This window comes from Elephantulus edwardii, unplaced genomic scaffold (assembly GCF_000299155.1).
Source record: "Elephantulus edwardii isolate Elephantulus edwardi_28Jun2011 unplaced genomic scaffold, EleEdw1.0 scaffold00187, whole genome shotgun sequence".
Lineage (NCBI taxonomy): Eukaryota > Metazoa > Chordata > Mammalia > Macroscelidea > Macroscelididae > Elephantulus > Elephantulus edwardii.
The window spans coordinates 4,037,090-4,064,675 of record NW_006399937.1 but is presented as its reverse complement, the minus strand read 5'-3'; the positions used below and the strand labels follow the sequence as shown (position 1 = coordinate 4,064,675).

The 27,586-nt window shown below is 37.8% G+C and overlaps 1 protein-coding gene across 1 annotated transcript in view; it reads left to right on the top strand.

Moving 5' to 3' along the window:
- UNC5D (unc-5 homolog D (C. elegans)) overlaps positions 1 to 27,586 on the top strand; it is a gene marked incomplete at its 5' end in the record, with an annotated part of 423,355 nt that overhangs the window by 65,588 nt on the left and 330,181 nt on the right. The window contains one exon of the mRNA XM_006896652.1: positions 6,517 to 6,620. Within this exon, the coding sequence (XP_006896714.1) occupies positions 6,517 to 6,620 (104 nt within the window). The remainder of the gene's footprint in view (positions 1 to 6,516; positions 6,621 to 27,586) is intronic.

Genomic DNA, 27,586 nt, shown 5'->3' with positions numbered 1-27,586 from the left:
CTATGAGTCACAAGCGATTCGATGGCACATAACAACAACAACATTCCAAACAAAGGTAATCCAATAGAGTTCAGAAATTATTGAACAATATTATTAAAATCACATGGAAGTACAATGTTAATAAAGATTATTATAAATTGGCTTGAGTACCACATCCAGAAATTAAGACTAAATTTAAAAGAGACTGTGAATCAAGAGATATGTAATTGTTGATATGGATAGATCTTGATTGAAAGCAGAGAATGCTAAAAAGATTTATGTTTGTATTTTATTAACTATAAAAAATACATTAACTGTGTGGATCAGTGATACAATTATGGGCAACATCGAGGGAAAATTAAAGTTTTGAACACATAATTTTGTTCATGTAAAACTTATAGACCAAAGAACAGTTGTTCAAATAGAACAGAGGAAATAGAATTGCAAAATAAAGTATAAATATCTACTATTAGAGTTTTGTGTCTCCTTTGGTTGAATAGGGGGGTATTTTAGTGGTTTAGTGGTAAAGGGTTGTGGTGCCAGGCCAAAAGTATATTAGTGATTCTACTAGCTGCTCTGCAGGACAAAGATAAACAATCTCCTTTTATGCAATTTACTGCCTCTAGGGAAGAAATCAAGAAGATAAGGAGATGAATAGAAGGTTTCAAAGGTAATCTAAGGAAGACAAAGCAAAATACTACAATGTAATGTGCAAAGAGCTGGAGCCAGAAAATCAAAAGTACTAAACTCACTCAGCATTTCTTAAGCTGAGGAACTAAAGAACAAATGCAAGCCTTGAGTTTTAATACTTAAGGATGTCATGGTCAGAATATTGAATGATACAGGAAGCATTAAAAGAAAGTGGAAGGAGTATATAGAGTCACTGTATGAAAAATAATTATTTGACCCAAAAGAATCTCAAGAAACAGTTTATGACCAAGATACAATGGTGATGATGAAGGAGGAATTGCAAGCTGCTCTGAAGGACTTAGCAAAAAATAAGGCTTCAGGAATTGATGGAATATCCACTGACATATTTCAACAGACAGATGTTACCCTGGATGTGTTCACCAAGTTGTTCCAAGAAATCTGGAGGACAACTGACTGGAAGAGGTCCATATGTATTCCCATTAAAGAAAAAAAAAGAAGTGATGTGTGGATATTATTGAACAATACCAAATGCAAACAAAATCCTACTTAAGATTATGCAAAAATATTTTGAACAACTACATCTACAAAATACAAACTGGGTTTAGAAGAAGAGGTCATGACACTAGAGACATTATTGGCAATGTCAGATGGATCTTGGCAAAAAGCCGAGAGTACTAGAGAAATGTCAAGGAATTTGACTGTGTGGATCATGACAATTGAGGTATGCTAACCACCACCATCACCAGCAGCATAGAAAGAAAAAGCAGTCTGCCTAGTGGACAGAAAGCCATGCTCCCAAGCCAAAGGTGGGTGACTCTCCTCCATGGCCCTCAAGCCTAACTTTAATTGTTTTTGGTGAAACATTCTTCTAGGTTGTGTAACCCTGGTATGTCCACTTGCTGTACAGAGGTAACTCGTGGTTGTTGTGAAGCTGAACACTATGACACTGATGAGTCATATGCGAGAATGGCTAGCCATGGTGACAGTGTTTGGTGAAGCTCCCAATTAAAACAAGCTTGGAAGCAGGAGTGGTATCCACTTCCATAATAGCTTGCCTCTGGAAACCCTATGAACCTGGAGAGAGGATGAAAGTTATACAGGAGGTGTCCAGGACTTTCATTCATAGGTTCTCTATGAGTCACCTGCAACTCAACAGCACTTAACAACAACAACAATAACTTGGAAGATAATAGAAATCTCAGAACACTTGATTGTGCTCATTCAAAACCTATACTCAGACCAGGAAGCAGTCTTCAGAACAGAGGAAGGAAACACTTCATGGTTCAAAAATCAGGAAAGGAGTGAATCAGGGATGCACCCTTTCCCCATACCTTTTCAAACCGTATTCAGAACACATCATTTGGAAACTTGGGTTTTATGAGGAGGAATGTGGCATCAGAATTGAAAGAAGACTCATCAACAACCTAGGTTATGCAGATGGCACAACCTTGCTTGCTGAAACTGAGGCTGGCCTGAAGCACTTGCTGTAGAAGGTCAAGGACTGTAGTCTTCAATATGGATTGAAGATCAACATCAAGAAGACAAAGATTCCCACTGGGCCAATTGGCAGCAGCATGGTAGATGAGGAAGAGATTGAGGTTGTTAACAATTACCGCTTTCTTGGCTCCCCAATATACCCTCTTGACACTAGCAATCAGGAAATCCAAAGACAAATTGCACTGAGAAAACCTTGTCAGGGACCTCTCTAAAGTACTAAGAAGCAATGATGTCAGTCTAGAGACTAAGGTGCATCTGATCCAGGCCATGGTCTTTGCAATTACTTGCTATACATTAAAGAGTTGGACAACGACTAAGATTGTCAAAAAAAGGATACCTTTGAATTGTGGTGCTGGAGAGGAGGAGTCTTGAACATCCCACGAACTGCCATGAACTGCCCAGGAAACAAATAGTTCTATCCTGAAGAAGGTGAAACCAAGGTTCTTCTCAGAGGCTAGAATTTTTAAGCTCTGTCTCACGTACTCTCAACACCTAGGCCAGAGGAACTAGTCATTGGAGAAGAACATCATGTTTGGAAGGGTGGAGGGACAACACAGGAGTGTAAGACCCAGATGAGGTGGATTGATACAGTGACTAGGGCAATGGGGGTAGTTGTGTTGGAATCAGTGAGACTGGCTCAGGATAGGGCAGGTTTCAGAACTATTGTAAATAGTATTACTATGGGTCACAGGTGGTTCGAAGGCATGTAACAACAATAACAAAAACCTACTGGGAAGTGAGTTGTAAGTTGGATAAATTTGGTTATATATAGCAGCAACAACCATCTCTGGTTGAATACAGATTGTTATGTGTTGTCTATTTATTACATGTTGTTCAAGTCTTCTCAGTTACTTCCTATGCATGAGAAAGTTGGATAATGAATAAGTATGACAAAATAATTGATGTCTGTGCTGTTACAACCCTTGAAAATTGGCTTTTGTGGCCAGCCATACGATTATCAACCTTATGAAGCACGTCCCTAGCTACCTTAACTATGGACACATGATCTTGCAAATCATCAACAGCTGTGGAACCAATAAAAGGGAGAGCACTTTCCACACTATAGGAGACAATGAAGACAGTGTAAGAGATGATGGTGGAAAGAGGGTGAAGAGATTGTGGTACTGTTGTGACATAATTGTGGCAAGCTGTTGCCAGAGGAACCCTGGAGATGCAGCCACAGTTAAAGGTTTTGTTTCCTGGATGATTTAATGAAAAGCTGATTTATAACTACTCTGAGACAAAGTTTGTTAGACAATTGAGGAGCCTAGAGGTACATTTGTGCTGCTTAACTGAATCTAGACTTTCACTTGTTGACTGAGAAGCTGTCAGAACTAATTGAATAATTGTGTCTTGTCAGTCTGGTTTGGGACTGTCGGACTAAATCTGGACTTGCATTGCATGATATTCTCTGCCTCCCCAGCTCCTCAGTCTATTTCTCTAATAAACACCATGACTGTGAGTAAAGCCTGTGAGGCAGTTTGCAGTGAAAATTGGACCCAATGATTGATAGAAATAGGTGCTGGAACATATGGGGTGGCATGTCTGACCATGTAGTTATTTGTATGGTATTGTGGATATTATGCTGTTGTTGTTGTTGTGTGCTATCAAGTCAGATCTGACCCATAAATGATCCTCTGCTGGGTTTTCAGAGGCAGTTATTAGCACAGGAGATTGTCCATGGCCTAGTGGCAAGAAGCTATGCTGCAATCGCAAAGACATGCACTTCAGGTCCACCAGCTGCTCTGCGGGAAAATGAATAATTTCCCCCCATACAATTAACTGCCTCTAAACTCACTAAGGAGTCAGCTATGGGTCAGTTCTGACTCAATTGTACACAAAACAAACAACATGGATATTATTAATGGGGACAGATCATCTTAATGAAGTGGGTAGAGGTCAGACTTGGCCATCTCTACATTATACCTGCCTTTTATACAATACCTTTAAGTTGTAATATTGGAAGAGAATACTGAATATCTCAGGGATTGGCAAAAAAACCAAACAAGTCTATGTTGGATGAATTGCAAGCAGGGTACTCCATGGAAGAAAGGATGATTAAGCTTGACCTTACATACATGGGATATGTTGTTAGGATGGCCAGTTTTTGGAAAAGGACATGATACTTGGAAAATTGAAAGGTCAGAGAAAGAGTAGACCATCCTCATAAAGATTGAAACAGTGACTATAACAGTTGTCTCTAATATATCATGTATCATGAGGATGACATAAAATAGGGCATGGTTTAGATAACTTTTTCATAGGATCATAGGAGTCAATAGCACCTAACAACAACATCTTGCAGCAATCATCATTTAGTAGGAAGTGGTAATTTCTATATATGACAAAACAATAAATAAAAATAACATAAGCTACAGAAACACAAGCATTTCCATTGGCAAACTGATCTTTTGCTTGTTAGAGCCATCCTCACCATTTTCATATGTCGTTGAATTGACTCTAGTAATCCTTTGGGTGGCAGAGCTCTGTGTGGATTTCAGTAGCTTTTACAAGGCTTTTCTTCTGAGGTGTCACCGGGAACATTTGAACCTTCTGATTCTTAGGCATTTGTAGCCCTAGGTACACCTCACTTAATTCCAGACTAATTTTAATATCATCCTGATGAATAAAAATGTCCTGTAGAGAAGGATTTCTGACATGAAGAAACCTTAGGAGACAACAGATGAGAATCTGTGGTCATATTGTTGAGAAAATGAACCTGATTAAAGGTTTATACATAGTACCTCCACTCAAATCATCTTTACTTAGAGTTTCTCCACCATTTATATGGCCTTACCCACACTTTGAGTACAAGTTTCCAATCCCAAAAGCACTTTACAAATATCAAATACCAGAGAATTGGCTTTACCACTTGGTGGACATTGGAGAAAAATGAGAAGATGGATCATCCACCTGCCTCTAATGCAAGTCCTTTTAAAATGTTTGCCTCAGCTGTACTAATGAATACATCCATATAGACAGTCCTCCTGACAGAAGACATTGGATGCCTCTGATAGGGAAAACATTAAGGGTAAACTTCAGAAGAAAGTGGATTCATGGATTACTGTGCTTGTTATTCATTGAGTGTTTTTTGACTTGCTAAAAGCTAGTTTAATGTATTTATAAAATTTATAAAGATGTAACTGATTCTCGAGCTCTGCTCTTTACAGGGAACATATTTCATGTTATTGTAAGCACTGAAGAAAATTAAATCAATAAATCCACAGCCCATAATTTGAGATACTCAATTTGAAGAAAAATACATTGTCGTGGAGGGAGGAGGAAATCTTTTACTTTGAGGAAGACTTGTAAACAACTTGTCTTAATTCTGCTATCCTGTGCTGTCAAGTGACAGCAAGAATTATGCTTGTGCTGTGAAATTATCAATGTGTTGTCATGACACCTCAAAAGAAGCAAAGGCCAACTCCCCTCCTTTTTTAATGAAGCATATGCTCAAGTGGAAAGCAATGCAAATGAAGCTCTTTCTCTACTGTCTATGTGTGTCTTTTTCCATGACAAGGAGGTATTACTGATTAGCAGGGGAGACTGGACTTCAGGAAGCAGAATGAATTTTTTCCCACTGCTACCCCTGATGCTGTCTGTGACCAATGGCAGGCCAATTAACCTCTCCAAGCTTCGCTCTTCCATGTGTAAAAGGTTAATAGTGCAGCTTGTTTGCAAAGTGCTTCAAGCCTTCCATGAAGGACACTACACAGATACATGGCATTGTTGCTTGACTGGAGGGCGTTGTGTTTTTTAATGATATGTTTGGTTGGACAGGTTATAGATTTTATGTGGTCAAATGTTTCCCCTTCTCTCTGGTTACAAATAAAGACTAATATGTAATCTCAACGCTATTATGATCCTCTAGAGCCCCTTAGAGGGTTGTGGGAATGGCAGAGGTTATAGATTGATAATGCCTTCTTTAGTTAATTAAAACAATAACAACAACAACAGTACATGAACAGCTCAACAGCATAATAGCTGTGGATGGTAATTTACTAGACTGAGTGTTTCATTAGATGCTAAGCAGATAATGATGGCAAAGACTCATGAAATAATGAGTATTTAATTTCTCTTTTTCCTTTACTCTACACCCTCAATGATTCTTTCCCCTTTTGCATAAATAGAAAGCATTAGAAAGATTTTGTTAGAAGTTGTGTTTTTTTTTTAACTTGTTTCTGAATATTCTGGGGGGGGGAAATATTGGTTTCCCCTCACTCTGGAAAGCCTACATTTCTCTCTCTCTCTCCCTCTCCCTCTCCCTCTCCCTCTGTGTGTATGTGTGGCTTGTGGCATTAAGCTCACTGTTTTATAGTATTTATTCTGTCAGTAAATGTGGATAATACTGGACCTCAACCCAGTGTCATGTATCTCATTTCTTTACAGACTTACGGAAAAACTTTGAACAAGATCCTCAAGGAAGGGAGGTTCCCATTGAAGGCATGATTGTCCTGCACTGCCGCCCCCCAGAGGGAGTCCCTGCTGCAGAGGTAAGACATACTCTTCTAACATCTGTGGTGAGAAACATGCCTCTTCTTCAGGGGAAGGTTATAGTGAAATTGTGATAGCTTTTGTCTGATATTCTTTCTGTCTGGATTCAGTTACTGAGAATAACAAAGACTGTAAAAAGGAAATTATCTAGGGAGAGAATTGGTCTCCCTTCTGCATTTGTGTTGATCTGAAGCTCTTGTGAGCACATCTGGGTAGAACTAGTTTGTGTTTTTGGCTGTGGTTACCTCATACCTTGCAGACTCTCTCACATACACATTGGCTTCTGGGTCGTGTTTGTACTTTAACAATAACAAATCATCTGAAATAGACTCAGGCAATGAAACTCATGATTCATTGGTGTTTGCACTCACTCGCTCTTCATTAGGTCCTTTAACAAACATCCATGGAACATCTATAGGTTTCAGAAATAGTGCTGGAATTAGACATAAAATAGATTTTTGATCTTCTAGTCCTTCTTTACTATGCACAAAATAGAATTTGTGCTTATTTACTATTTTCTAGGACATCTCTCATATTATTACAGTGTAAGCATCAGACTTTGCAGAGAATAAAATGGTTATGCACTTGTCAGTGTATGACTGGAACAAAAACCAAAAACCTCCAAAACTCTGAGAAGTACAGAATTCCAAGGCATGCTTAAAAATGATAATTTTATTTATAAATTTACATTTAAAAGTAGATGAACCAGATATAGATCTTCTCTGGTAAGCTAGCAAATGGACCATTGCAGGATTACTTATTCACCAATGAATTGTACATATAAAAAATGTGAAGGCTTTGGATTTCATACTACGTAAAATTGCCATAGGATTTTTAACTAGATGGTCAAAGGAGGAGAGAAGATAAAGGTGACTGAAATAAAGGCACACACTTTTTTGTATTTAGACAGAAAACATGCTGGGGGAAACCATTGAAAGTTAACATAGTTCATAGAAATGAAGCAAACAGACTTGAAAATGAACACTATATGCATGATATGAAATAATAAAATAAAAATACTTGGTTTTAGATTTTTGTTTAATATGGACAATGTAGACAGAGCTAGGTTGGAGTAGTGAACAGAAAGTTATGCTACCAAGTCCAAGGTGGGCAATTTTAATCTGCAGCCCTCAGACCTGGTTTTGGTTTTGTGTTTTGTTTTTTTGTTTTGTTTTTGTCAAATGTTCTTCTAAATGGTAGAGCACTGGTCTGTGCATTTGCTGTACAGAGGCAACATGTGGTTGCTGTGATGCTAAATACTAAGACACTGATGTGTCAAATGTGATAGTGGTTACCCATGGCAGATAGTTTGTTGGAGCTCTCAGATTAAAACAAGCTTGGGTGAGGAGTGGCATCCACTTCTGAAATGGTTTGTCTCTGGAAACTCTATGAACATGGAGAAACGATGAAAGTTATGCAAGTGTTCAGGTCTTTCATTCATGGAGTCATTATGAGTCATCTATGACTTGATGACACTTAACAGCAACAACATATGGAACAAATATGCCTGATTTTTTCTTCTTCATTGTTCTTTCCTACAAGTGACTCCTAGGTCCCTGAGCAGGAAGAGGAAAATCAGGCTGATAAATGCACAGTTGATTTTGTCACTCCCACTTAAGACATTCCCAAGAGCTTCTAGGAGTCACCATAATCATTGCCCATCTCTCCACATGCCAATATATTGATGTTCCATTCACAGAATATGTAGTCTGAGCCCCACTATGTAAAATAGACACCTGATGCACCTAGGCATCTTTCTCTGCCATTCTTGGGTCACTACTGTTAATTTTCACAGCAGTAAAAAAGAAGAAAGTGACATATTTGGTAATGCTTTGTATTAACTACCTGCCTGTGGAAACCTAATCTTCTATAGATGTCCAGTAATCCATTTTCGTAGCTTAAAGAATTCTTAGTAACCTAGCACCGCATTTGCATTTTAGAGCCATAGTTATCTATCAGTGGCCTACAAAAGGTCCCATAGTCACTTAAGGGCCATCTCTGTTCAGAATCTGACAACGGGTCCTCATAGCATCTGAAATAAAAGTGTTTGCTCTTTTGATGTTTAACATGGCTAAACCCAATCTGACATGCTGTGAGCTCTGACCTCATGTTATTCTACTCTATAGTCATACTGGTCTTCTCCTCCTCTCCCAAATGCATCAGGTGTGCTCATACTGCACACCCTTCTCTTTCCTAGTATCCTCTTCCCCAGTTAATACAGGCACCCTTGGTTCCTTTAAGAGTTGATCATTTATCTGCCCAGTGAAGCCCTCTCTAGATAGTGCTCCAAAAGTATCAGTTTGCCATCTCATATCCATACTCCCTAAAACACTTTTTTTTACTCTGAAATCTTAGAACAAAAATATTCTATTTGCCAAGTATGTTTTCTCTTTGACAACATTAGTTTTTCAGAGGTGAAATTAATTAGTAGAATTTTTGTTTATTTTTCACATTGTGTCTCCCCATGAAATAAAGCAGTTTTATGATTGCAAGTGTTCAATAAATATTTGTTGACTGGGCCTGGAAACTAGCATCTCTGATTATGTTGATCAGTATTTGAAGTTATGCCAGAATCAACTCCAAAAGAATGACTGAAATCCATAAGCCTTTCATTTTTTTGCCCTGCGAGTCTGAGTACTAGCATGAAAGAGAGTATCAGATCTTTGAAAACATTAATAAAAAGGAGAGAACAAAGAAGAGTTTGGTAAAGGATATGCAGACTGGTAAGGTAATGGTCAAAAGTAAGTATATGTTTTATTCTGTAAAAGTATAGAGGAGTGTACATGCCTGTGTGCTTGCACATATATGTGAGTATAGGAATGCGCGCACGCGCGCACACACGCGCGCGCGCACACACACACACACACACACACACACACACACACACATTCCCTAGAGAACAGAGGAATTTTTTTAATTTCGGAGACTCAGAAGCCCTTTAGAGTTGTGCTTGATGTTGTTCCTAAAAGGCTACCCTCAAGAAAGTCAGCTGCTTCTTGTGTGTTTCACCACTTGGGAAAGACTAAACTTAGGTTGACTTTGGGGAACAGGTCTTTGCTGTTTGTACACCTTTTGTCTCCTTCATCTCAAAAGCATATTCATGAAACAAATATTTTTTGCCATTAATCAATCTATTTTCCTTCATTTGAAAACTCCTTTCAGCTATAGCTATAAGGAATGGAATGAGATGTGAAAAAATTTCATTATAGCACAGACCAGCGTTAGCAAAAATGTATTTGGGAGAGTTGTTGAACAGAAGAGGAAGGAGGAAGATAGAAGCATATCAGAAAGAAGTAATTTTTTTGTTTGTTTTTTAAAGGTGGGTACCAACTTTCCACCAGATTTCTAAACTAAATGTTCACTTCCCTCTTCCCTTTGACATTTTATCTCTCTTCCAATTTTAATCATGTATATTTTATTGTACATAGGCTTTTCAGAGGCCTGCTACTTCAGAAGTGGATGGCCAATCCTTCTTCCTAGTCTGTCTTAATCTGAATGTTCAGATTTAGAGAAGTATCAGACAGACCAGCATTTTACAGAAAAAGTGAAGGATATATCCCTTATTGTGGAATTAACCATTAGTATCAGTGTTGTCCCTGCCTTTGGCACACGTGTCTTTACCCACTTATTTCCCTGCTCCACCATCCACCATGATACCCATCCACTTCTACCCACTCCCTTCAACATCCATCTCCCATTGTCCAGCCCTTGATCTGATAGCTTATATCTGAAGCTTCCTTGACTTCTGTGGTTCCAAACATGTCAACTGCTGATAGTTTCTTATGCTGTGATCAGTGTCTCTTAAAATTAGGGGTAATGTTTCCAGAGCAAAGGTGGTGTGTCCTGTAGAACTGGTGTGTAGATATGTCTCGGGCCCAAACGGATCCTGCACAGTCTTGGGGACCCCACAGTTACTGTTCACAGCTTTAGTTTGCTTAGCTCCAGAGTCAACACTCTTGGCACCAGTAGCCAGGAGATTAAAAGATGTATTGCCATGGGAAAGTCTGCTCTCCAAAGTACTGAAGAGCAATGTGTCTCTCTGGAGACTAAGGTGCGTCTGATACAGGCCATGGTCTTTGCTAGCACTTGTTATGCAACAGAGAGTTGGAAAATGACTAAGGAAGATAGAAGGAGAATTGATGCCTTTGAGCTGTGGTGCTGGAGAAGAGTATTGAGGATACCATGGACTGCTAGGAAAACAAAGAGATTCATCCTGGAAAGGGTTAAATAGGGGCGTTCCTTGAAGGCAAGGATTCTGAGGTTCCGTCTAATGTATTTTGGACATGTTGTAAGGAGGGACTGGTCTTTGGAGAGGGACATCATTCTTGGTAGAGTGGAGGGACAGCGCAGGAGGGGAAGGCCCTCTATGAGGTGGATTGATTCAGTGACTGGGATAATCGGGATGGGTGTGTCAGAGACAGTGCGATTGACACAGGACAGAGCAGAGTTTAGGGATGTTGTACATAGGGTCACTATGAGTTGCAAGCAACTTGACGGCACACAACAACAACAGTATATTTTATTAGAAATAAACTTTAGAGCGATGCTAGTGGAAACTAAATAAGAATGTATGCCAAAAACAACTGGGATTGTGGGATGGTTTACAGCAGGAAATCTGAGCCAGAGGGGGCAAAAGCTTTGGTTTCTACATTTTGTATTATTATGTATGTAGGAAAGAACATGTCAGCTACATTGTGAGTTAAATCAGCTATTTTGGGACCCAGAAAAACATTTATAGCATCATCTTTATGCAGGAAAGCATCTACAGTTCCAAACAATTGAATTCTTTTGGAATTTCAGTTGTTCGTGAGCTGAGTACTAACTATATCTGTACACCAATGTCTAGAGTCATTCTGCTTTCAGCAATAAATTACTAACATAGTGTTATACTAGTGTGTATTTTGTATTAGTATGTGTTTCCAATGTGTATTTTGGTTGAAATGAAAATGTGTGAGATAAGGATATGGAAGAAAAAAAATACAAACGTGCTGAAGGGAAGCAAACATCTTCATTCTCTTTCAAAATCGAAGTCTACCTGAAATCTATGGAAAGATGTGAATTTTTCTCATGTGGTCTGCTGATCACCATATGTCAGTGTGATCACAAAGTGTCTTGGAGATTATTGACTTCACAATGGTACCAAGATCCTACCATTAATGATTTTTCACTATGACAGCTACTGAAAACTGTGCTTGGATAATGATCACTTTATAATTGTCACCATCAAATATCATCAGTGAGAATTTACCTTCCTTGCACATGCTACATTCTACTACCTCCACCATTCCTTGGGTCACTTCCCAGTACCTCCAGTGGAGTTTGTGAATGCCTGGGGCAGCTTTGTTTTGACAATGGAACAGGAAATCTACTAATTAGCATACTGATAAATACCCTTGAGGTATATTTAAGCCCTCCCCCCCCCAATGACATATACAATTGAATTTTCTCTGAAACATAAAACTGTCTTGGGAACTAAATCTTCCACATCATCAGAGTAAGTAGCTTGTATAATAAGAACTTGCTGAGCAAAGGACATCATACTGGACATTTGAAATCTTCTATGAGCTGGATTGACACAGTAGCTACAACAGTGCCTCAAACATACTAACTCTTGTGAGGATAGATAGTACAGGACCACGTAATGTTGCAATCTCTTATACGTAAGACTACTGTGAAATTGAGCTTCCCTGATGATATGAATGTGGTAATAAATAGAAGAATAAAAAGATCTAGAATTTTGTGAGTGCAGTAGTCAAGAAATTTTTTAAAAAATATGTTTTGCATTGTAAAAGTTTGCTGTCAAGGGCCAATTTAAAGAGTAAAGTATACCTGGTCTTAGTCTTGGTATTTTCAGTTGTTCCCAATGCATCTGAAAGTTAGACCAAAAAGATAAGAAAGATTGAAGAAGAGTAGATTTCTTTGAACTGTAGTGTTGGGGGAAAATTCTGCATATCCCATAGATTGCCAAAATTCCAAACAGATATGTCTTGGAAAATATGTAACATGTCATCTCACATAATTAGTGTCTGCTGCCAGGAGTGGCCAGTCCTTTGTAAAATACCATGCTGGGAAAGCGATAGGGTCATAGAAAAGAGGAACCCCTTCAATGGGGGAGATTGACACAGTGACTATAGTGGACTTGAGCATGACAGAGATCATGAAGATGATGCAAGGTTCAGAAATGTTGTTATAGGGTTGCTATGAAGAGTTGTTGACACAGTAGTCAAGAAAATTTATGAAGCAATTCTAATATGCCAAATGACGTAGGAGCTGTAATCAATTCAAAGCATACACGAACCACACTGACATGGGCATGGTTTGTTTCTCAGTAATTTTTGAAACAACTGCCCTATGACCAGTGATAACTTGTTTACCTCCAAGGCTACCGGATATCCCATCCTTACAGATAGAGTGTGGTAAGTTGGGGTTTTCCCCTCCCTAATTTTATTTCATTTATTTGTTTTTAATGAAAATCTCCTCTTTTAAACAAGTATTCCAACCTTAAAGCTATTGAAAATTCTCTGCTTCTTTGTTACAAGTAAATAATGTATAAAAAATTAATAGCATAACAATAGATAAGGGAGATTTGGAAGAGGAAGGAGACAGGAAATCTAAGGCTGATAACTGTAGAGATTTCTATCCTTCCAGACATGGAAAATTGGATTGAAGCTATCTTAGGAAATAGAATGCTACTATGTACCTAAAGTTATAATAGAGTGGAGGCCAAGGCAGAACAGAGTTGTTTGTGTTGTTGTGTGTCGTCGAGTTGCTTGCGACTCATAGCAACCCTATGTACAACAGCCCTAAACCCTGCTCTATCCTGTGCCCATCTCATTGCCTCTGACACACCCATCCCGATTACCTCAGTCACCGAATCAATCCACCTCATAGAGGGTCTTCCCCTCCTGCGCTGTCCCTCCACTCTGCCCAGCATGATGTCCCTCTCTAAAGACCTGTCTCTCCTTACAACATGTCCAAAGTATGTCAGACGAAGCCCCAGAATTCTTGCCTCCAAGGAGCAGCCTGGTTTAACCCTCTCTAGGATGAATCTGTTTGTTTTCTTAGCAGTCCATGGTACATTCAATACTCTTCTCCAGCACCACAACTCAAAGGCATCAATTCTCCTTCTATCCTCCCTAGTCCTTGTCCAACTCTCTGATGCATAACAAGTGATTGCAAAAACCATGGTCTGTATCAGGCACACCTTAGTCTCCAGAGAGACACCGTTGCTCTTGAATACTTTAGAGAGGTCCCTAACTGCAGACTTTCCCATCACAGTATGTTTTTTGATTAGGATCATATAAAAGTATACATGGAAGGATTAAGGGAAATCTTTCTCCTTATAGAATTTTGCTATATTTGACCATGTCTATGACATATGTATGACTCTGAATGAGATGGAATGGCACAGTGACTGGGGCAATGGGGCCAAGTGTGTCAGAGACAGTGAGATTGGCACAAGATAGGACAAGGTTCAGAGCTATTGTTCGTAGGGTAGTTATTAGTCACTGTCAACTCAATAGAACATAACAGCAGCATGACAAATATCTTTGTAATAAAGAGTTCGAGATCTATTTTGGTAAATGCGTACTGGGCTATTTCACCTGTTTTACATTAAAACTCAATGTCATCAATTCAGTTCCGACCCATGTAAATCCTTCATCCAGTCTCTAAGGCTGTAAACCTTTAGGAGCAGAATGCCTTATCTTTCTTCCACAGAGCAGCTGCTGGGTTCAAACACATAATGCAGTATGCCACCAGATATCCCTGTGCTACATTAAAGCCCTGCCATCGAGTAAATTCCAAACCATTGAGAACCTCCATCAGATTTAAAAGTCTATAAATCTTTATGGGAAGAGATTTTCTATCTTCTCCCATAGAGAAGCTGATGAACTGCTGACTTTTTGGAAGAAGAACGTGGCATCACTATTGGAGGAAGACTGATCAACAACTATTGCTATGCAGATGACATAGACTTGCTTCCTGAAAGGAAATGACACTAGAAAAACTTGTTGCAGAAGATCAAAGATTACAGACTTCAATACAGATTATATCTGAACATCATGAGAAGAAAAATCCTCGCTACTAAACCACAATGCAGAATCGTAATGTTGTACCCTGGACGATTGGAACCAACTTGTTCCTGACCCTTCAGAGGATTTAAGAAACTGTAAATCACGTGAGAAGAAACTGCCCATCTTTCTCCGCTGGAGCAGCTGGTAGATTGTGAGTTGACAGCAGAATTTCTTACCATTATCCATTAGTGCTCTCAATATCATGACAGATGGAGAAAATATTGAAGTTGTCAACAGATCCATCTTACTTGGTTCTGTTATCAAAATTCATGGTAACAGGAGTCAAGACATAACAAACAAGGGTTGCACTGGGAAAATCTTTTCTTAGTGACCTCTCCAACATGCTTAAGAATAATAATGTCAGTTTAAAGACTAAGCTTCCCAAGAAACCAGGAACAACATGGCCACTTCTTTCCCAGCTGCCTTGGGCTTAAGGCTGCCTCCTGGCTCAAACCCTAGGCCTAGGCTGGCTAGCCTCACTCCAGGGACAGAGCAAACCTGTTTGAGCCAGGAGGCGGCCTTAAGCCCAGGGCAGCTGGGAGAGAAGCAGCCATGTTGTTCCTGGTCTCTTGGGAAGATCTCCTTGCCAGAAGGAAGGAGCATGGTGGTGGGAGTGCAGGAATCATGGCAAGTGTATGGCCAATCCTGCCTTCTATTCTGTCTTAATCTGGGTGCTTTACTAAAGTCTTTCCATCATGAGTAACCCTAGAGGAATTTGACACATCTGTGGGTATGTCTTTCAGTATCACAGTGACCCACGGGTTGTTTCAGTACAACAAACTAACAGACATGTGTTGTACCAATTTGAACAGCGTTCTCCCCAAAATATAACAAGCTGATGATTTGCTTTGTATCTATTATAGCAAATGAATCTTCACACCAGACATAAGGGCTATAGGCCTGAGGGTCCAATCAATTTTTAATCATAAAGGCTCATATTTCAGGTCCTAATTGGTTTAAGTAAGAGGCTCCCAGCCCACAACTTACGTGATAATTAAAGAAAAAAGACTTACCATCCCTCAACTGACTGTTAATAAAATAAAAATCTCTTTCTGGATCTCAACTGTTTCAAACGAGAGGATCCCAGTCCCCAAGGAACTTTGAATCAGAAAGCCCTGCCCACCAGCATCTAATTTGTTTAAACAAGAGGATTTTATCCCAAAACTGACTGTTAATTACATAAAAAAAGAACTACCAGATCCAACTTACTGTTAATTTAACAAGAAAGACTTAGCAGCCCACAACTGGCTGTTCATAAAATAAAAAACAAAAAGACCTGCCTTTCAATCTCAACTTCTTCAAACAATCCCTTTCATATTACAAAAAAAAAAAAAAAAGTAAGAGTCCATTGTGTAGAAAAGGAGCTCTGGTGGTAAGAGTGTCGTGCTACTAATTGAAAGATCAGTCATCCAAATCCATCAGCTGCTACATGAAAAAAAAGACTATCTCCTCCAAAAAGACTTATAAACTCAGAGGTGCTATGAGTAGAACTGAACTGGTCAGATATAGATTACTGTTGAGAATGTGATTAAGTTTCTCCTCCTCTTATCTTTAGTAATTATCAAAGAAATTTGCTTTTATATATATACTTATTTTTGTCTTTTTTAGAAATGTGAAGTGATGGTACTTACTGTCTGCCCTTTCTGATAGACATATTTCAATCTACATAATGTTATCCAGAGTCATACACATGATACTTCATAAAACAATCATCTTTGATAATTGTATAATAATATATTGTACATGTATATACTGTGTTTTTTATACTATTTTTTATAAACACTTGTTGCCATTTTTTAGTTGTTGTGAATATTACTGCAATGAATGAGGGTCTAAATGTCTATCCATGCTAACACTCTTGTATATATCTGGGTTTCAAACCTAGCAATGTGACTACTGGATGATGAATTATTTTTACTTCTTTTTGTGGAAATTGTTCATAGCTACAAAGAGATAGAATTTCATTCATTAAATAATGGCATTAATTAAAAAATACTGAAAACAACAGATGCTGGCGAAATTTTCAGGAAACTAGGCCTCCTTTACATTGCTGTTGGGGTTGTAAAATAATACAACAAATTGGAAAGTGGTATGGTACTTTTTCCAAAAGTTGTTGTTCATTGCCATTGAGTCGAGGATGAATCACAGTGACCCTATGAACAAAAGGCCTGATTCCTTTATATGACTATTATCATTTCTCCATGTTCATAAAGTTTCCAGAGGCCTGTGATTTAGGAAGTCAGTGCCATTCCAGCTTCCAAACCTGTCTTAAAACTGGCAGCTCTACAAAACACTGTCCACCATGGGCAGCTGTTATGACACTTGACTCCCAATGGAACAAGGTTCAGCTTTACAGAAAACCCAGATTTCATTAATACAGCAAATTGACAGAAGAGTTCTGTGCAACTTAGAAGGGTGTTCCTCCAAAATGAAATAGCAATAACAATAGGCCCTTGGGCCCAACCAACATTTAAATACAAGGACCCTAAAAGTTTCCAGAGGCATGTGGTTTAGGAAGTGGATGGCATTCTTGTTTCCGAAAGTGACACAATCTGGGAGCTCCACCAGACACTGCCCATGATGGATAGACAATTATGGTGTCTGACATACCTATGGCACTGTTGTTCAGTAATCCTACTATAAGGTTTGAATCTTATAGATATATAAGAGTGCTGCATGAATATACATATGGACTGAAATATTCATTGCAGTAATATTCATAGCAACAACAAAAAACACAACATGATAAGCTCATTTGTTATTTATTCATTGCTTGCTATGTGTCTGAAAACTGGACAATGACTAAGGATGACAGAAAAATAAATGCCTTTGAGTTGTGGTGCTGGAGAAAAGTATTGAATATGTCATGAACAAACAGGTTTTGTCCTGGAGAGGATGAAACCAGGTTGTTCCTTGGAGGCAAGGATTTTGGAACTCCATCTCAGTTTGTCAGAAGGGACCAGTCCTTGGATAAGGACATCATGCTTGGTAGGGTAGAGGGTCAGTACAAGAGAAGAATATCCTACTTGAGACGGATTGACATAGTGACTTTTGCAATGAGGGCAGGTGTGTCAGAGGCACTGAGATAGGCTCAGGAGATTCAGAATTATTTTTATTAGGGTCACAATGAGTTGTAGTTGACTTGACAACACATAACAGCAGCAACAATAAGATCAGTGGCTAATGAGGGAGCTATGATGGCTTGTTAGGCGTCACTGAGTCGAGCACAATTCATAGAAAGCCTGTGATCAACTGGTATGAATTGTTGTCCTATCCTTTGACATCCTCACCATCTTTGATACACTTCAGCCCATTTCTACAGTCACCATGTCAATATATCATGATGAGGGTCTTCTCTTTTGCGGACCTTCTGCCTTTCCAAGCATGCTATCATTTTCAATGAATAGCACCTCCTAGCAACATGCCAAATCTTTTCTCTTTGTCTCCTTGCTGAACTTCTTCTAAATAAATAAGAAATAAACATAAATAAATGTTGTTTCTTTTGGCAATCATAAAATATTCAGTGCTCTTCCTCAACACCACATCTCAAAGACGCCAGTTATCATTCTTGGCCATTGTCCACATCTCAGATGCATATCAAGTGACCGAAAAGACCGTGGCCTGAATAAGGCACTCCTTAGTCTTCAAATTGACATCACTGCTCTTAAGTATTTTGAAGTGGACTTGTTCAAGTCCTGACACTTGACTTGTCCAAAGCAATACATCTCCCTATTTCCTGATTGCTGGTGGCAAGATTGTTGATTGTGGTTTCAAGCCAGATAAAAGTATTAACAGTTTCAATCCTTTCCCCATCTGCCATGTTACATGCTGTCCTGAGGCTCAGGACATTTGTCTTCTTGATATTAAGATGCAATCCATATTAGAGCTTGTAGTCTTTGATCTTCTGCAACAAGCACTTCAGATCTTCTTTGCTTTTAGCAAGCAAAGCTGTATCATCTGGATAGCTCAGGTTGTTGATGAGTCTTCCTCGGATCCTGATGCCACATTCTTCTTCATAGAGTCTATCTTCACAAAGTTTTTGCTCAGCATACAGATTGAACAGGTTAAAAGAAAGGATACGCTCCTGATGCACAAAGTTCCAGACTGTAAACAGTATATTATTTCCTTGTTCTATTCAGGCAACAGCTTCTTGATCTCATGATTGAAAATACTTCCACCCCCAAAAAAAGGCCCAGAAATAGATAGGATACTGATTGATATTTTCAAGCTAACAGATCTAAACACCGATGTGCTCACCAATCTGTGCCAGGAAATTTATAGTACAGCTGATTGACTGACTAGAAGAGATCTATATTTATTCCCATTCCCAAGAATGATGATTCAATAGAATGTAGAAATTATTGAATGATGTGATTAGTATCACATGCAACAAAATATTGCTGAAGATCATCCAAAAATGACAGGAAATGATGATCATCCAAAAATGACATTGCTATGGAACTGCAAAAAGTTTAAGCTGGATTAGAAGAGGCTATGGCACCATGGATATCACTGCTGAAATCAAATGGATCCTGGCTGAAAGCAGAGAACACCGGAAGAATGTCTCCTTATTGACTATGCAAAGGCAATTTATTATATGGATCACAACAAACTATGCCTGACATTAACAATGGGAATCCCAGAACACTTAATTCTGCTCATATGAAATCTATATCTAGATTAAAACACTGATGGCTTAGTAGTAAGGAATTACCAACCCAAAGGTATTCTTTTCCCTGGAGAAAGATGGGCAATTTTCTCTATATGATTTATTGCCTCAGAAACTTCTGGAGTATCAGCCCTGGATTGTTTTTAACTCAAAGGTTCCAAACAACAAAAGTGGAAGCCCTGATGTAGTTTCTAGGGAGTTGTGTTGCTTATCTAGTGACCATGCCTTCCTGGTGGTTCTAGAAAAATGGAAAATATCCTCCACATCAAAGTACAGCTTCAAAAGCTGGACGGAGGGTCAGGTGATTTGGTTGCAATTCAAAGGCAATAAAGAAGTGTCTAATGAATGAATACTAGTGGCAAAATGTGTTACATGTTGGACTGCTAACTAAATGGTTGACAGTTCAAAATCATCAATATCTCTATGGAGGAAAGACGGACAGTCTATTCTTATACATTTTTACATATTTACAGTCTCACGAATTCAATGGAGGCTTGCCATGAGTCAAAATCAATTCAATGACAGTGAATTTTAATGGCTAATGTTTTCATGTGTCTATTATACACCGGAATGTTGTCTTTCATGCTTTTTGCTTCCTTTTAGTATTGGATTGCTTTTCTTTTATTCGTGAATTTTTGAAATTTCAATAAATTTTAGAAACTAGACTCTTATGACATGTTCCCCAGTGTCTAGATTCTCTTATTTACTCTGGATAATTTATTTTGAAGAGCATGTTCACTTACTTTTACTAAGCATTATTAACTTCTATAATCTGCAAATTTATAGTTGTGCTTGGACATTTATTTAAAAAATGGTTTTAAACAACTATGAGATATCATCTCACCCCAGTCAGAATAGCAAAATTTAACAGAACAGCAAGCAACAAATGCTGGCAAGGTTGTGGAGAAACTGGAACCCTTATTCACTGTTGGTGGGAGTGTAAAATGGTGCAACCCCTGTGAAAGGCAGTATGGCGCTTTCTCAAAAAGTTACAAATAGAGATACCATTTGACTCAGCAATTTCACTACTGGGAATATACCCCAAGAAGACCATACTGACATCCAAGCAGATATATGCACACCCATGTTTATTGCAGCTTTGTTCACAATAGCAAGGAGTTGGAAACAACCTAAGTGCCCATCAACAAACAAATGGATAGAGAAGCTGTGGTACAGTCACACGATGGAATACTATGCTTCATTGAAAATGAAAAACCTTATGCAATATTATTCAAAATGGGTGACCCTGGAGGACATTATGCTAAGTGAAGTATCTCAGTCACAAAAGGACAAATATTGCATGGTGCCACTCTTGTAAAACAGGACTGACCTTGGGGTTGGGGAGAGACAGAGAAGAATGGGTTCAATAATGTATACTGCATTGAAACAGATCATGGTGAAAACTGTTTAAGAGGGAAAGTTATTGGGTATTTTTGTCATGACAGGAGTCCAGGGCGAAGGCTGTATAGTGCAGTGGACCTGGGGGGTGGGATTGTAAAACAGTGAAATAATTTGTCTTTTACTTTTCCAAGACGGTAGTATACTAAGGTGGAGGGTTGGGAGGAGAGAAAAGTGCAACAATGAATGAATCGAAATCCAAAGTCTCTATAAATTTTCATTGAAATTAATAATAAATTTTAAAAAATAGTTTTATAATTTATCCCCATCTTATATCCTAGGAACTTTATAGTTTAGCCTCAACATTTGAGTCTTGGGTCCATTTTAAACTAGATTTTGTGCATAGTATAAGGTATTTCATTGTAGTTAAGTCATATGGATCCTGTTTTATTTTTTTATAAGTAACTATACAATTTTTCCAGCTTCATTTGGGCAAGAGACTGTTCCTTATGCATTGAATAGATTTTGGCCCCTATAAGTCACCAGCCATCATAAATGGATGAATTTACTTCTGGGTTCTCAAGTCTATTCTGTTGGTCTATGTGACCACCATTGAATCATTATCAGACTATTTTAATTATTTTGGCTATATGGTTTGTTTTGAGACTGGGAAATATGAGGTATCTTTGTTCTTCAGTAGAGTGTACGTTTTGCAAGCCTTTTTTTTCCATATCAAACTTTCTTTTCCTTTTTTTACTTCAGGAAAGAATGTTGCTGGAATTTTTATCAGCATTACGTTATATTAAATTCTTGTGGTTAGTACTGATATTGTACAATGTAAAGTATGCGAATCTGTGATCATAGAATACTTTTGCTTCTTTCTTTCCTTTTAAAAACTCTGAACGTTTGACTCTCAGAGAAGAACATAATGCTCCATTACAGTTGGGGAATTAAACTAAAGCAGAAAACCCTTTCTTGAAATGATTAATTAGCTTTTGTTGATTATGTTTTTGTTGTGTACCATTGAGTCAGAACCAACCCATAGCTGACCTTCCAGTGGGTTTTCAGAAGCAGTTAATCTCAAGGGAGGCTATTGCTCATCCTTCTCCCACAGAGCAGCAAGGGGGCTCGAACCCATGTCTTCGGGATTGCAGCTCAGCTTCTTGCAACTAAGACATCAGAGCCTATGAAAAAGGAAAGAGCTTTTAGGACAAGCCCACCTGGAATTCTGCCACCCCTAGTGTTTCTTTATTTCCTTGCCTTTCCAACTCATCAAAGGACAAATGCACCAAAAACTTCTCCCCTCCTTTATAATCTCTTACGGAAGCAATAACTGATTTATAATAGAGGTTGGTCACTGTAAATGTCTTGTTTGTCTTATTTACCACTGTTGAGGAGTATTGTGAGGAGTATTATTGGTACTAAAAACATCTTTTGAAAAATGTAATGTGATCTTGAAGATTCTCACTAGACTCATTTAGACACTGGTTTGATTAAATAGTAGGTAACATACTCATTCCCTCAAACACCTCAAATGTGAATGGATGATAATTCACGTTCTTTGAAAATCATGATCTCATCGAGTAGGCTGATAGCATTAGAACAAATTTGTCACTACATTTACTTTTAACCTTAACCTTGGGACAGTTCTAAGTGAAAATAGCCACTTCAGTGTTCGACACTTGTTTAGCTAAAACCAATTTGCTCTTTCAAAACAATTCATTATCCAACCCTGCACTTTTTTATACTCCCCAATTAAATGGAAAATCTATCTTTCATAAAAGTTAGAAATTATGTCCAATGAAAATCCGACATTTTAATGGTTTTCCACAGATTAAAATTGTAGAGTTCTCAATAAACCCTGATTTACTGATGTTGGCTGTAAAATGGTTATTGCTGTTAATAAAGCCAGTAAATCTTAACAGGTTATATTTGCCTTGGACAATAAAACTTGCCATAAAGGCTTAGTGTCTAAGGCTAATTCTGCTCAAATCAAGGTAAACAGCCTACTCAAAATAATTCGATGACTTTGAGAATTAAGATACCAAAGCTAAAGCAATTGGCAATTTCTAACCTTGAGTCATTGCATGTCCAGCATTATTCGTACTTTTTTTAAATTTTATTTTTTATTTAAATTTCTTATTAATTTCAGTAAATATTTACAGAAACTTTGGATTTCAATTCATTCATTGTTGCACTTTTCTCCCCTCTGCACCCTCCCCCCTAGTACACTACCCTCTTGGAAAATAAAAGACAAATTATTTCATTGTTTTACAATCCCTCCCCCAGGTCCACTCCCCCATGTAGCTCTCACTCTAGATGCCTGTCATGACAAAAATACCTAATCACATATCCCTTTTAAACAGTTTTCTCCCTCATCTGTTTCAATGCAGTATACATTATTGAACCTATCCTTCTCAGTCTCTCCCAAACCCCAAGGTCAGTCCTGTTTTACAACAGTGGCACCATGCAGTATTTGTCCTTTTGTGACTGAGATAGTTCACTCAGCATAATGTCCTCCAGGGTCACCCATTTTGAATAATATTGCATGAGGTTTTTGGTTTTCAATGCAGCATAGTATTCCATTGTGTGAATATACCACAGCTTCTCTATCCATTTGTTTGTTGATGGGCACTTAGGTTATTTCAAACTCCTTGCTATTGTGAACAAAGCTGCAATAAACATGGGTGTGCATATATCTGCTTGGGTGTTAGTTATGGTCTTTTGGGTGTATATTCCCAGTAGTGGAATTGCTAAGTCAAATGGTATCTCTATTAGTAACTTTTTGAGAAAGTGCCACACTGCCTTCCACAGTGGTTGCACCATTTTACACTCCCACCAACAGTGAATCCGGGTTCCAGTTTCTCCACATCCTCGCCAGCATTTGTTGCTTGCTGTTCTGTTAAATTTTGCCATTCTGACTGGGTTGAGATGATACCTCATAGTTGTTTTAATTTGCATTTCTCTTAGAGCTAGGGATTTTGAACATTTCTTACTTTTATTTCACCAAAAAGTCAAGTGTTTCCTGAAATTAGTAAATTTGAGAAGGTCAAGGACCTTAGTAGAGCACTGTGGGTTAAGAGGAGAAAGTTGCCTTCTTTGTCTCTGCCCAAAACAGTTTTGTCATTGACTGTTCACTAGACTGGAAGGCACAAATAACAAGATGGATCCCAGGAGCTGAATGAAAGAACATATTGTTCATTTGGTAAAATATGTCTGACAATCCAAATGTTAGATACAAAAGTATAGCAGGAGGGAAGGTGGTATCCTTTATACACATTGGTGTGACTAAAGAATTCTCTTTCTTTGCTTACTTGCTACCTTTGGTGGATATCTTGTCATGTTTTCTAATATTTGGGAATTTCCTTATGAATCTCAACTCCCCAAAGTAAAGCAAACAAACAAAAACCCCAAAATCGACATTTATAGCCTTCTTTGTAATTTGATCTCTCCATTTAAGTTAACTATAAAAGACAACAGATAAGAGCAGTGAGCAGTGTGGGGTTGCAGTTGTTGTCAGAAAATGAACAATAGCAAGCCCTCCAGTAGGTTTCAGAGACTGTAAATCATGTGGAAGGAGGTTGTCCGTATTTCTGCCACAGAGCTACCTGTCTTTGGATTGACAAGGCATCTTCTTACCACTAAGTTACTAGAGTTCCCTGTGTGGCATGATATTTGTGTGAAATCCTACTCTGGAAAGAATGGTGAGACTGATAATTCGTGAAACCAGGAAGAATAAGTTCTTTTCAGTGTTGTGAGCAGCAAACTGCTTTTTTTTTTTAACTGTGGGTATGTTGCCAAGTAGAGTAGACTGTATGCTGTGTTTCTTTCTTTTTAGTAGGCACTCATGACTCTGACACTCTTAAGGGTTCTGGCCATTATTAATATTCTTTAATAAAGTTCTCATCTGCATGAACTAGCCAGAGCAGGATTTGTTGTTTGCAACTAAGAACTTGGACTATTACGGTAGATTTTTCAATTTCATTGAAAATTTGTTGTTGTTGTTGTTGTTGAGAATATACATTAGCTTAATAACATGTGCATGCACTATTAAGTTGTATTAATTCTAATATCTGAGTGGCCCAACCATTGTCACTTCCACCCTCCCCCGCCAAGACTGGCATCACTTTAATGATATTGATTACATTTTTTTAGTTACCCAGCCATTGTAACCCTTTCCTATGACATAGTCAATAGGGAGTTGTGAGTCTAATGGGGTTTAAAGGGCACCTCTGGTATTTTGATTCCACAAGCAAAGGAGAAAGATGGCAATCTCATTCAGTTTATAGCCTTCCAAAACCCAAGGGAGAGTCATTTATAAGTTGGATCAGACTCAACAACAATGAGTTTATTAACAAAGTCATTATCACTTAAGGTTCCTATCTAAAGTTGTTATCTAAAGTGGCTGTTGTTACCTTGATCCCATCTAGAGAATTCTAAAAAGACTATAATACTTAGTAAAGGTATATTTCACTAGTTAAACTATTGTTTGGTTTGAAAAAGACTTAAAGGAGTATTTTTGGTTTAAGAGGCCTTTGAAAAATACCTAAAGTGGCCCTTGAAACAAAACAAATCATATGAGCTAAAGGCTACCTGTGGATGTTAAACTGCCTTTCTGCAGCTGTACACAATGAAGAGCGTGGGATAGACAGGATGTAGGATCCCTTGATATCTTTAATTACTCTTGACAAATAAACATAGGCTCAAGCTCTGGCTTACTTATGGCTTGCCCATGGTTTTAATAGTCTGTCCTAGATTGGTGCCAGTTTCCACGTCAGAAGGCCTTTTGCCCTTTTCATCTGTGAAGGCATTGTTAATGAAAGCTTCATTTGTTTCAAATGTGCTCATTGGCATATAAAACCCAGGAGAAAATCTTATGACATTGAACTATTTAATACAAGAATCACTAGACTATTGTGTTTAACCTCAATCAAACAGACTATGAAATGAGGATTTTATTTAAAAAATAAGACTCTTAATAATTCACTAGAGAAATGTTAAGTGAGGTGCCCAAGTTCTGAAGCAGTGAGCCTCAGGTATAAATAATTAATCTAATTTGGTGCAGCCAAAGCAGAGAGAATGTCTAATAGCCCAGATAAACTTGGCTTTGAGGATACTGACAGTGAGGACCTTTGCAGAAAGCCCCATTTGATTAGAATGTATAATGTTGTAATAGAAACTTAATGAACTCTAAAGGAAAGGGAATGTTGAATTTGTTAAATGGTGATAATTAAATGCTAGTGAATTACTTCTCCGAAAACATTTCTCGGGAAAAAAACAGCTATCGTCAGAGAGATGAGGAAGTGATCTTAATATAAGTTACTTAAAAGTGAATGTCCACAGTCAAATACTCTTATCATTAATACTAGTCCTTAAGTAAATCTTTTAAATGTATTAACTTTTGCCACATCCTTAGCTGAGATGTTCTATTTCCTTGCTGGAGAAGAAAGGATAGAATACATCCTAAGATCCTTATATATATCCTTGATTGAGTTTATTCTATTTTGCTCAAAGAAAGAAACAAACCATACTAATTGCTTGCAAACAACTCAGAGCTCACCCTCTACTGGTTTCTGATTCTATCTATCCTTGAATCCACCAATCTCTTCTTTTTAAAAAATATCTGATTACACTAGTGTCTGAACCACTCCTGCAAGGCCAACAAATTTTATAGCATAAATGTTTTTGTCAATTTCTTTTTGTTTTCTATATCTTATAATTAAATTTTCATAATTATGTTTTCTATTATATAAGCTAGTTCTTTTAATGATAGTACATGTAGATCACAGATGTTAACATCCACACCATCCTCTTCAAATTAGGCGAATACACCTAAGGACATGGAAAAAAAAATTAGAAAGCATCTATTACTACCAGGATGAATACTTACAAAACTGCTGTGTGGTACCTAGAGTAACAAATTCCTTAATTTGCATATCATTTTTAAATTGATAAAGAGTTTCTTATGTATTGACTTATTTCATCCTTAAAGATTTTCATAGGTGGTGGTGGTGTTCTAGTAAGCTCTTGTTCATATGTTATTTCCTGAAATTCTTTTGTGTCCTCCAATTCCTTTTGGTACAATGACTCATAGGTAGACAAATGTAATAATCTGCTTTGTAGGAATAGATGTCTATACATATATGTGTGCAAGAGAGATACACAGATAAAGGTATATACAGATATGCATATAGATAGATATATATGTATATATAGATACATACATATAAGTACACATACATATGCATATTTATTTGTGTCTATCTATCTATCTATATACAAATACCTTCACATAGTCAATGAATAACATGCCTCTGGAAACTATGAATTTTGATAAATGATGATAGTTTCAGAAAGGCTTCAGGCTGTTTTTAGTTCATAGGGTTACTATGATGCAATCAACAACAACAAATCAACAAAAGCACAAAAAGACATCTTGCTGATATTCTTTGTTTTGCTCTAATATTCCTGGTGCCACTGCTTCTTTAAATCCAACTTGAATTTTGGGCATTTCTCTGTTAATACATTGTTCTAGCCATTTTTAAATAGTCTTCAGCAAGTGTTTACTTGCATGTGATATTACTTATATTGTTCTATAACTCCTATATTTTGTTGGATCACCTTTTTGAAGTATGGAAATAATTATATTTTCCAATCAGTTGGCCAATTAGCTGTCATCAAGATTTCTTGGCACAACCTGGTGAGCACATCTAGGGCTGCATCTGTTTGTTGAAACATGCTGATTGCTATTCTAACAATTTCTGGGGCCTTATTTTTTTGTCAATGCCTTCATTGCACCTTGAACTTTTCCCTTTATTACCATTGTGTGTGTGTATGTGAGTGTGTCTGTGTGTGTGGTTTGAATCTACTAATCTCTCTTTTT